This window comes from Gopherus evgoodei, chromosome 4 (genome assembly GCF_007399415.2).
Source record: "Gopherus evgoodei ecotype Sinaloan lineage chromosome 4, rGopEvg1_v1.p, whole genome shotgun sequence".
NCBI classification, from domain to species: domain Eukaryota; kingdom Metazoa; phylum Chordata; order Testudines; family Testudinidae; genus Gopherus; species Gopherus evgoodei.
Window position 1 is genome coordinate 67,355,331 of NC_044325.1, and position 12,156 is coordinate 67,367,486.

Consider the following 12,156-nt stretch of genomic DNA (forward strand, 5'->3'; position numbering starts at 1 on the left):
CACACAATCCCCATTAGTGTTTACTTTATTAAAAACATTCAAGAGATCTCTATCCATATCCAAATCAGATCCTGGCGCTCTGTAGCACACCCCAAGCACTCTCTCAGGGGAGGCTCTAGTAGCTTTCTTTCCCAATGTGATTTTTGCCCAGACTCTGCCTTATCCAGTCCATCGCTTCTTATTTCTTTACAGTTAACATCATCACTGATATACAATGCTACTCCACCACCTTTGCCTTTATTTCTGTCTTTCCTAAACAGCACATAGACTTCAATACCTGTACTCCAGTCATGACTACTATTCCACCGTGTTTCTGTTATCCTTATAATATCAGTTTCACTTCCTGCACCAGTAACTCCAGTTCCTCCATTTTGTTACCTAGGCTCCTCGCATTAGTGTACAGATATCTTAATTTTTGCCATTTGGCTTCACTGACATTCTTTACCTAGTTAGGCACAGCCATTCTACCACCAGTATCACCTATTAGACTGGTATCTACACTACCCTTCCTCCTTATGTCCATTCTTCTGCCCACGGCTGTATCTTCTCTTACTTTGTTTTCTTCCTTTTCAATGTTAAATTCCGGTGTGGAGATTACCTGGACATCTTCCAAAAATTCCTAGTTTAAAGCTCTCCTAATCAGTTGTGCCAGCCTCCATCCTAGAAGTCTATTTCTCTCCTTACTTAGGTGAAGTCCATCCCGACAGAACAGTCCTCTGTTCATGAATGCTTCCCAGTGGCCGTACATCCCAAAGCCCTCGTTATAGCACCACTGCCTGAGCCATCTGTTGATCGCCATAATCTTGTCACACCTTTGTTGACCTTCTCTAGGAACAGGCAGAATGCCACTAAAGATCACCTGAGCCTCAATTTCCTTAAGCATCTTCCCCAGTCTGGCATAGTCTCCCTTGATATGTTCCAGCGAGAATCTAGCCGTATCATTCGTTCCCACATGAAGGACAATCAACGGATTTTTCCCACTCCCGTTAGGATTCTTTTCAGCCTCAGTTCCACATCCCGTATCTTAGCACCCGGCAGAGAGCACACTCTTCTTTTCTCCGGAACAGCTCCAGTTACAGGCCTGTCTATTCTTCTCAGTAAGGAGTCCCCAATCATGTAGACCTGCCTTTTTCTGGAGACGACGTGATTCTCCGGTCTATCCCCTGCTCCCACTGGCTGCAAGTTCTCTCGATTCCTATTCACCCTTGCAATCCTCTGCAACCCCCATATGCTCCTGGGGCTCATATTTGGTGCTGTCTCCATTGACTCTTCCCCTCTTCCTATAGGACCAGCTGCCCTTCTCTTCTTCCTTGCTCTCTCACCTTCAGCGACCACCTGCTGTGCCTCTTCATTTTCCAACTCTGCAAACCTGTTTCTGAGCTCTATTGCTCCTTCGCTGGCTCGTCTTTTCCTCTGCCTGGTTCGCTTAGTCACATGCTTCCATTGTCCACTTTCCTCACTCAGCAGTCTCCCCTCAGAATTCTTTGGTCCTGCTTCCATCTGCAAGTCTGAGCTTATCCCTTCAGCCTCCTTATATCTTTGCTCCATCATCTGCTCCGACCCCCTTCTAAACTCTACCCTTCACTAGCCTGTCAGTTCCTTTGCCTAGGTCTCCAAGTCTCCCTCACAACCTCCCCCTGTAAACTCCCACTGAAACTCCCCTGTTTACTGCTCTGTTTGCTGGCTCCTGTGCCGCTGCAGCTGTCTATGCCGCTGCCTGACTGGCTGGCTACCTTTATAGGACCCCTAATCAGAGAAGCCCCGCCCCCTAATCAGAGCTCAGCTTCTCTCCCAGCACACTGCCCCTACCAGCCTCCACACATGTAAGCTACAAAATACAATAGCAGCTGATCCCGGCTCAGGGTAAGAGCCACTGGCTGGGGTGTCCTCATCCCTGTGGTGATTTACATATCCACCAGCTGCTCTGGGTGCCTGAAACAATGCAGCTGCACAGCAAGAGAGTGGTGCATGACTGTTCTTGCAACTTCCCTTTGCCTCCCTGTCCAAAAAGTCATTTTTCTGCAGGGATGCAAAGAAATCTGAAAAAGACATGTATTCTGCGCACATGCAGTAGCACACAATTTCCCCAGGAGTAATTTATACTTATGTTGTGCAAGCTTACCACATGAGCTTCTTCTGCATCAGGTGGATCAGTCATCCTTAGTACCAATGGGAAATATTGGCACAAACTAATAGGACACAATCACGAATACATACTACAGCGAGTACCTGGCTTATTAGGGAGAGCCCATTCCTTCTCCACATCTCTGCAGCAACCTGAGCAACCAACACTAGACAGCGCAAAGGGTATTCCATTAGCAGCTCCACTTGGAATTGTTCCTAAAAAAAAAAAAAAAGTTAAATTAGTTAAAGCCGTCAATAGATTTAATACAGTAGAAATCTTGATGAATAAAAAAAATAAAAATCAATGATTACAAAATAATACAAAAGATCTAATTTGTACACAAAAGAAAATAGTACTTAGCACAGAGGGATATTTTGAACTCAGTTTTCCTTTTGGCATCCCCTTTTAAAGCCTTCTGATCTCAACATAATTTATTTTCTGCTCTGGAACTCACCATAGCCCTGATCAAGCAACCACCTACCTGGTTCAGTTTATGTGAAGCCTCAGTAAGTTTAAATGGACTTCACAGGGGTGCAGGGGCTCTGCAGCCTCTCTCTAGTATCAGTGCCCATGTTACATTGAGACAATTGCTGTTCTGTAGAGTGAACTGAATAATCAATTCAGCTATGTAATCCGAACATCAGCCCCAAAGCAGCCACTGTAAGGAATCCTTCTCTTACTAGTAGGAAAGATAACGCAAACAGGAAAGTAACTCTGAGGCAGACCTTTTAAAATTGTTCCAGGAAACACTAAGTCCCACTCCTACACCTGAGTCTGGCCACATCACACTCACTGAAATTCAAGAAACCCACAGAAATATCTGAGCCACCACCTGAAAGGCAGACCCATTCCCTTTCTGGCTGGGAAACCCAGGGAATAATAATATTGTCCACTCCACGGAAATTTTCAACATTATCTTCCAAGAAGTGAACCTTTCAACCTTCCTGAAAAATGCAACAGTCTACTCAATCCTCAGGAAGTCAACATTTAACAGAGATCAGCTTTACAACTAAATAAAAATCAAGAAAGTAGAAATCAAGTTCCAACAATATATGACATCTGCCAACATTCTGGATGCTACTCAGTTAGGCTTCAAACCAAGGGACAAGATAGAGGAAGCACTTATAGCACTAAAAGATGTCTTCCTTGTGGCAATAAAGACCACATCTCAATGCTCATACTGCTTGACCTCTCTGCAGCTTTCCGTAGAGCTGATCAAAACATAGTACTGACCTGCCTACAACATGTCCGGAGTAGATCTCAGCACTACAGTGGCTCCAACCATTCCGCTCCAAGAGGACCTCAAAAGGTACACAGAGATCCCACAGCAATCCTTTCCTTCTTCAAAGTCCACATGGAACAACTTGAAAAGGTGGTAAGCCATCCAATGTTACAGTCCCAAAAACTAGCAGGTGATACTCTGCTACATACCTCACTTTCAACATGTAATTGGCACCACTGCAAGACTGTACAAGAGAGCAGTTCACAGATGTGGAACAGCTAGCTTAAACTAAATCCAAGAATGAAGAAATACTGGTCAGAAGGACAAAAAACTTTTGAAGACCTAGCTGGAACTTTGGTCTCCGCTTGCACGTAAGGCGTTTGCTCCAGACTCCCCATTGATAAAAGTGGTGTAAATCCTCAAGGTCATTCCTAATTATATATAATCAGGCAGCATCAGTGGTGAAAAGTGCCTTCCACCTGCACCTTGATAGGGAACATCACTCCTTCTTCCAGGACAAGAATCTGGTCACAGTGATCCATATTTTCCTCATGTCTAAACTAAAATGCTGTAAATCACTATCTGGTTGCAAGACAGAAGCTCCAGCTTATACAGAACGCAATCTCCTCAATAGGAAGGGCCAAATTAAGCTCATCTCCCCAGTATTCTGATCTCGTCAATGGTTCCTATATATTTCCACTGATGGTTCTAAGCCTCGATCTTCATCTACCAAGCCATCAATTCAACCCAGAGACCTCAGCAATTTTGTCTCCATCAGTGTTCCGTCAAGATATTTGCAATCCTCACAGACAAGCATCTTATAAAATTCAAGAAGATTTTAAGAGCTGTAAGTAAAACATTTGCAGTTGTTGGAATTCAGCTGTGGACTGAACAAACACAGATAAAACTAATCCAGAATGTAAAAATTTCAGGTCACAATGCAAGTCTCTCTTCTTTGACAAAGCATCTCTACCATATTCAACAGTGTTTTGGGCCTCCCTTGGAAATTCTTTAAGCTGAAACCAAGATGCTCTCTGCATGATCACTGCAGACATAAGCTGTTCCAATAGGCCTCTCCTGGTATATGCAGTCAGTACCGATGAGGATGTCTTAGAAGGCACTGAGATTGTATGAGAGGCACAGCATTTTCCTGGTACCGAGAATGAACTGGAGAATGACGTCAGTACAGACATTACCAAAGGAGTTATAGGTACCATCTTCTTAGAAAAGAAGTGCTTAAACTCCTGAGCTCTGCTTCTGCAATATAGACAGTCTTGGTATGAAAGCACGTTTGGTGCCTCTGTTCTTAGAAGAGCCTGGAGCCACGCACATGAGGTTAATACTGACAGTACCTGGAAACTCAACAGTACCCAGTTATTGAGTTTCAGGACACCAAGACTTCTTTTAAGCAGACTCCTTCTGGGGAGAATGGTCACCTTTTTATGGGTCTTTGAGGATTTACCTCAAGTCGATCCAGGTGAACATGCCAAAAATCAAAGGGACATGGTGTTCACTCCCAGGCTGATGTCAGGGGGTTTGTCCTAGCCTAGATCTGAAGCTGGGTGCAGAAAATGCTCCATCATTAAGAGTCTGAGCCTTATCTCATGATTTCTCTTCGACCCTACCCTTAAAAGCAGAACAGCTAGAGCACTTTTGAGAAATATGCAACTCCCCCAGGCAGTGGATACACTGGAAATGCCCATCACTGCCCAGGATAGCTTCTCAGCAAGTGAGGCACCATTTGAAGCCTAGAGAGCAAAAGTGATCTGAAGAAAAGGCCCTGTCCCTCCCCCATCCTATAAGGGGGGGAAAAATGATTGAGACCGAGAGCGGGAGACAAACAGAATTTTATTCCTATTTAGTGCATCTTTTAATAAGTAAAAATATAATCACATATTATTAAAACACTGCATGCAACTGAGGAAACCTCCCCCACAAATGATTTCATTAATCAGTGCAGAACCACCTTTAGGACTATATTGGCGTACATGCATCCCACTAGCCTAAGAGTATCGGGGAAGGTCTTATGCATTCTCAGATGTTTCTCCTGATCAGTGAACAGAGAGTTAGCTTTGACAGCCAGGTCATGCTCCAGGTTAGATTTGCTGTGGACCAACACAGAATCATAGAATATCAGGGTTGGAAGAGACTTCAGAAGATCATCCAGTTCAACCCCCTGCCCAAAGCAGGACCAATCCCCAGACAGATTTTTGCCCCAGATCGCTAAATGACCCCCTCAAGGATTGAACGCACAACCCTGGGTTTAGCAGGTCAATGCTCAAACAACTGAGCTATCCCTCCCCCCGCCAACATCTGCAAGGTGTTCTCTGCATCCCTCAACGTTTGCCAAAGGCTCTGGATGGTGTTATCTATTTCATGGACTTTGTTAACAAGGCATAACTGGGTGAATCCCAGTTCAGCTCAGCTCCATGTTCGACTTGTGTGTGAGCTCGGCCACAACTGGGTGAGTGCAGGAGATAGTGTATTTTCAAATAGAAAGGTACTCTAATGATGTATCGCAGGCAGAAGCAGTTGAGAAGGAACTGGGGTTAGTTCAACCACGCAACCCTATATAGCCTTGGCACAGGGCACAAGGATGTATGGGACACATGACTACTATCACAAATCTCCAAAGATGCAGCCTGAAGTGGAGCACCACTGGGGACACACTTGAAGAAGAAAAATTAGTGCCAATTGCTGTAGTAACAATAGAAAATAGTGTAGTACCATTGATCTCGCTACAGTGGAAGGATTTTACTAGGCATTGAATCAGACAACACCAGGGGTACAAAAATAAGAACACTGAGGGAAAAGCAGTACTTGTTCAAAACATATAACAGATATCATCCCTTGAGAAAGAGAACAGTTTGAACTCTCAGTCAAAACAGCAGCACATTGTAATGCCATACAGAAAGCCTGGGATCAAATGTCATCTAAGGAATTTTAAGCTGGTACAGAGAGAACAGTTGACAGGTGGGATACTATTATTTTTCAGGGAATAAGTTAACCACAGAGGATTTAGCACTCTCTCTTGAACATCAGTAATGCCTCTAACGTAAGGCTGTATGTCCTTTCCTTCCTATAATGTTGATTTAGTGCAGAGGATTCCTAGGGAGCTCGCTGGTATTTAAAAATAAACCAAACCAACCATTTCTTTTGTCTGCACAATTTGTTCTAGAAAATGATTAGAAATAGTGTTTAACCGTCTTTTCTCTTTCCTCACTATTAAGATGCTCACCAGAAAGTAATTCAGCAATAAAAGCCAAGCTTAGTTACCATCTGAAGCAGACACTTACAGAAGGCACAAACTCCTGCAGTCTTGAGATTACTCCAGTCTTGCTTAATCGTACATGTAAGCCTATAGAACAAAGAGGAGAAAAGTCAACATAAATCAAAGGGAACCAAATTAGCTTTTCAATCAGATTATAAATGCTAGACCAAAGTGTTGCAAAACTGAGACAAACCTGACAAGCTTTAAGCAGAGTTTGCTAAATAGGATTTACAAACTTACGATTTCTTGCTTAAGTGACAATCTGTGGTCACGTATTATGTAATCAAGGGAGTATTTTCACTAAAGATTACAAGATCTGATACAAGTTGTCTTCTTGGCCAGTGCAGTGACAAGAAATACAGTTTAAGAACAGCATCTGGTTTCATTTGGACTTTAGGGAAAGCAATAGCTACTCACTGCATAGGTCCTTCATGTTCAACCTGAAAATCTGGACTGGCATGAAAAATGGTGTCTTTTTTTTTTTCTTTGCAAGGGGTGGGGGAAGAAGAGAAGAGATGTTGATGGTAGAAAGATATAAGGCAGTGGCTGCTAGTGCTGAACTCTTTTTTCTTCTTTTCAGCTAGGCACTCTGCAACAAAGAGCTAAATAGTGGTGATGGTCAAAAGGATGTGTAGGTCTGCTGTTTACATGCAACCTAAATGTAGGAAGACTCTTCCCTCAAAACTAAGTCTGATAGGGTAAATTTATTTGGCTTGTAAATCCTGTGATAAAGTTAAGACAGTACAAATGCTCAGGGCATAGATTGCCCTCCTGCCCCACAAAGTCCCTGTATGAGTTGATGAAATTCCTCTTGACTTATGAGAACATGAAATCATCAAGGCCAATAGTGCCCAGGAATTTTGCAATCCACATAGATGATTATTCTGAGTTAGCCCAAGACTTCTTGATTACCATGACCATAATGGGTTTATCCCGGGTAGTTGTCTGTGCAGAGTCTGCAGATCAACTGTGTGTGGCCAGCTGGTGTTTGGGTTAGAATACAAGACTGCAGGATTGGATGTTATACATGCCATGGACTAATTGCTGCCTCCTGTGGTCTGAAGTCAGGGCTGCAATTTCCTTGTCACAGAGAGGGACCTGTTCTGAGGATCTTCCCTCAGGAGTTAAGGAAGTGCTCTCATGAATAGAGAGAGTTCCATTCTCCTAAAATTCCCACCTTTCATCTCCAGTTTATATGGCCCAGAGGATGCAGTTGAGCCTATCAGTGTTTAGCAGCAAATGGGGCATAGAAAGAAGTACATTAGCCAAGGCTCAGTCCAAAGAATGGTACGGTGATAATGGTAGAGTGGGGAAAGCAATATGAATGTCTTAGATTTTCAGTGGCTTTTAAATGATCATGTGCACCTAGGACAGCTTCCCTCCATCACTCTCCAGATTAGCGCCTAACCATTCTTCTATTTTAAGTGTGAACATAGCTACTGTAATCTTTATCACTTCAAGAGCAGCCTACTGCAGTATGCTCTACACAGGGCTGTATCTTAAATCTATTTGGAAACCGAAACTAATGCAAAATGCAAATGCTTATTTGTTAGGCAGACGGTCTGGTCATGACTATGATATTGGTGCTCCAGGATCTATACCAGTGGAGGGCAACCTGCTGCCCATCAGGGTAATCTGCTGGCAGGCCGCAAGACAGTGTTTACATTGACCGTCTGCAGGCATAGCTGCCTGACTCTCCCAATGGCTGCAGTTTGCTGTTCCTGGCCAAGGGAGCTGCAGAAAGTGGTGTGGGCCGCAGGGACATGCTGGTTGCCGCTAGGATTTCGTGTGCGCCAAGATTGGCCATGGTCTGTTCATGCTGTTTTTGTCTGCTATGGACTGAATTTTTAACTACAGGTTAGGGTCCCTAGTTCCTAAGCAGGTGCTCTTTTGAGTTTGTATGTTCATATTAAAATCAGTATTTTTGATTTGCTAACTCTTCCAAACCATCAAAAACCACCCTCTTTCCTTTCCCCCCCATACACCCCTCCAAGACTCAGTGTCACAGCAACCTTATAGGAAAGAAGGCTCCTTGACAAAAAAGGGTGCTGCACAACAAGGGGCGCGGAAATTATCCCCTACTCCTTCCCACAGGTCAGTGTTTCCCAAACTTGGGACGCCGCTTGTGTAGGCAAAGCCCCTAGGGGGCCAGGCCTGTTTGTTTACCTGCCGCGTCCACAGGTTCGGCCAATCGTGGCTCCCACTGGCCATGGTTTGCTGCTCCAGGCCAATGGGAGCTGCTGGAAGCAGTGGCCAGTACATCCCTCGGCCAGCGCCGCTTCCAGCAGCTCCCATTGGCCTGGAGCTGCGAACCGCGGCCACTGGGAGCCACAATCAGCCTAACCCGCTGACATGGCAGATAAACAAACAGGCCCGGCCCGCCAGGGGCTTTCCCTACACAAGTGGTGTCCCAACTTTGGGAAACATTGCCACAGGTGATAAGCAAGTTGCACTCACTCTCTCTGCAATTTGAAACTCAGGGTGGAAGGGAATAGAGCATTGCCTCTGAAAAAAAGTTCAAATATCTGTTTTTAAAGTACAGTAAAATTTGAAAATCATTTCCTATGTAGTGAGCTTTCCCCCTCTTAAAAATACACTATAGTCACATGATTTATTCAATATACTTACTCTGATGCTATAAAAACACTAACTTGGGTAACAATTTCCAGAGAAACCACATTTAACTTTTAAACCCAGTACAAAGCAATGACTATATTAACAAATTTAAGACTACTTTTCCACATTTAAACTATAAATACATTTTTGGACAATGCCAGAGATTAATTAAGATATCTGAAGAATGATAAAGAGGAGATGGAAGATGAAACTCCAAAAAGCAATTCAAAAAGTAAAGCATGTTGACTCTCACCTGCAAGCGTCCTGGACAGTGGCAGGTGTATGCTGACAGGGTCTACTGACACTCTGTAACGTTTGCTTTCCAGAGTGTGGCCACATAGCTGAAGCACTGTCTTCTCCCGTGAACGGCTACTTGTGCTGCACCTCATCACAGCTGTATGGCACTCTTTGTAAGCCTCCAGCAACAGGTCTTCCTAGAATTGAAAAGATTTTTATGCAGTTCATTAAACAAAACCCACACACAAATACACCCCTCATCCTTCTGCCATTGTTTTCATGGTTTAATGAGGTCACTAAAAATCCATGACAGTTATTTCCTTATGCCTTAGTACAGGTCCATATATTAATGTACATGTAGAAAGCTACAGAAAACAAAGTTCTGCCTGTTTGTTAAACCTACATATTAATCGTTACTATTTACCTGCATAAAATTCCCACCCTCCTCCCCATCAGAAATGTTGTTTCATCAAAATTTTCCAAGGAAAAACGTGAATTTTAATAAAATTCTTAGAATTTGACTGTCAAATCTGAAATGAAAAATTTCATTTCAAATCCACAATTCAAAGTAAGAATTGTCCATTTTGTTTTGACTTAAAATCTCATTTAGTTCTGATTTTTGAAAACAGATTATGACTTTCTCATTTTCAGTTTTTGGATTCCTTCCTCTCCCTTTAAGTTTTCATCCCCTTCCCTTCCTGCACTGCTAAATAAAATCAGACAAATAGCAAAGGGCCCATATGTACTACATCTTTCAATGTACTCCAGTAGACTATTTCCTAACTCCACTGTTTGAGAAACTAATTCTTTTCCTTACCCAATATGTTATGTTTCAACCTGAAGTGAGTTTAGTTTTAGTCAAGTTATAAACCTGTCAGAAGAGGAGATGACAATGGAAATGCTTAACAGACTTCACAATGGTGGTGCTTAATATCAGGTACAGCTATAATATATACAGGTAATTATAAACTAGTGTCTAAATACAACTATGCTCCCTAACTAGGTTCTTGCCATACCCACCATTATTATATTATATTATTATCCAGAAGTGGAATGGGACTTTATTTTTTTGCAGAAACTTAAGTCTCTGCAGGCCTGAAATTTCCTTTCAAAACAAATAAGTAGTCAGGTAACCACGCTGTATGTACTTCATAAAAGAACAAACTGCAGATTGTTAAAAAATAATCTGTTCATGGGTTGGTTTTTAAAGAAGGTGAACGATAAGGTTCTGTATCGTGCAATAGTGCAGCTTTTCAGAAAAGCTTCTAGTTCACTAAACAATATACTCAACAGCCACATGCATAAGAACCACAAACAGTATTTCCTTACATCACAGGCACACCACTCTTGGAACATCAAAAGAATGTTCTTCAGCTGCATCTGGATAGCAATGGCTGCTTCCCAATCCGGGTCCACCTCAATATGTTGACCAATCTGTCTCTGTATCTCCTCCATCCCCTGTAGAAGGGCCCCATAGAATATTCACCAGGGTTAAGTGATCAAATGCTTAAACAACAGACAATCCCATAAACAGAAGGGAAAACATAGGCTGTTCACAGATGGCTAAAAACAGGTATGGTGTTACATTTACCCCCACCCACCCAAGATACAGATTTAACAATCTGCGATCTCAGTTTTGTGTCTGCAACATGCAGAACATTACCATGGAGAGTACTATGTGAACAGATGACAAATATTCCAATCTCTTTGGAATGGCACATTAGAAAAACATTAAATGTACAGTACCTGCATGCAAGTCAGAATCCTCAGAAAAGACCGGAATCCTTCCAAAAATCGTACCCTCAATCTGTCTGTCCACACTGTAGGCTTAGTGATTAAGATATACCTGTCTCAAAAAACAGTATTGCTCATAGTTTAGGATTTTCTTTTGCCCATATTTATATCTAATGAATCTGAAAACATTCTAAAGTCATTAGCACCGTCATCATGTCATGCCACCATCCATTATCTCAAAAACTCTTAGTAAGACTTCCCAAACTAGCAGAGGTACCAGCTACAGGATTTCAGTGTTTGGAATTACTATAATTTGAAGGCAGAGGTATTATAGGCTGTAGGTATGTTACTCTTAAAATATTAATCTAGTGTGTAGAAAGTAACTTGGGAAGTTTTGCCAGGTGTACTAGAATGACAAGGATTAAAGAGTCAAGTTTCCAAGATTGCCTTACTGCAGGGGTATTACTATGTTTTTTATCCATAGAGCGAGTTTAAAAAAAAAAAAAAAAAACACACAAGGAAGGGGAGTTGCCAGGAAAATTTCATCAACATTTGTCACATTTGTTTTTCTTGTAGACCTTTATATTTTTATGAGATAGTTCACCAAAAATTGGAATTTCACAAAATTTTTACCAGCTCTAGTCATCCACTGTGCCACCTCAGATTTCTGAATATAAACAACGCAGCTTATTTCAGGGTAGATACAGGAAAAGATGCTGGTCCATATAATACTTTACTAGTGTTAAATTTCTCTTCAGATAGTCTTCCCTAACTAAAGGGCTTCTAAGACCTCCAATACTTTGTAGCTGTAAACCTTTTTTGCAAGAACATATTATTACTTAGCTATACTTATTACTCATCCTCAATTATGGGAATATTTTATACTGAAATATATAAAAGGGAAGTAATAAGGCAGAGCCTAGAAGTATAATTTAATAAATTTTGCAGTTT

The 12,156-nt window shown here is 42.2% G+C and overlaps 1 protein-coding gene across 5 annotated transcripts in view; it reads right to left on the bottom strand.

Moving 5' to 3' along the window:
- The window catches only part of UBR1 (ubiquitin protein ligase E3 component n-recognin 1), a 157,500-nt gene that overhangs the window by 93,207 nt on the left and 52,137 nt on the right, over positions 1-12,156 (bottom strand). For all 5 annotated transcript variants that reach the window (XR_004000019.1, XM_030559608.1, XM_030559607.1 and 2 more), the window contains exons 13-17: positions 11,218-11,317; positions 10,801-10,929; positions 9,488-9,668; positions 6,644-6,705; positions 2,230-2,340 (exon numbers count right to left, since the gene is read on the bottom strand). Coding sequence is in view for 4 of the 5 variants with exons in the window: in XM_030559608.1 (XP_030415468.1) it covers positions 2,230-2,340; positions 6,644-6,705; positions 9,488-9,668; positions 10,801-10,929; positions 11,218-11,317 (583 nt within the window). In the remaining variant the exon portion in view is untranslated. The remainder of the gene's footprint in view (positions 1-2,229; positions 2,341-6,643; positions 6,706-9,487; positions 9,669-10,800; positions 10,930-11,217; positions 11,318-12,156) is intronic.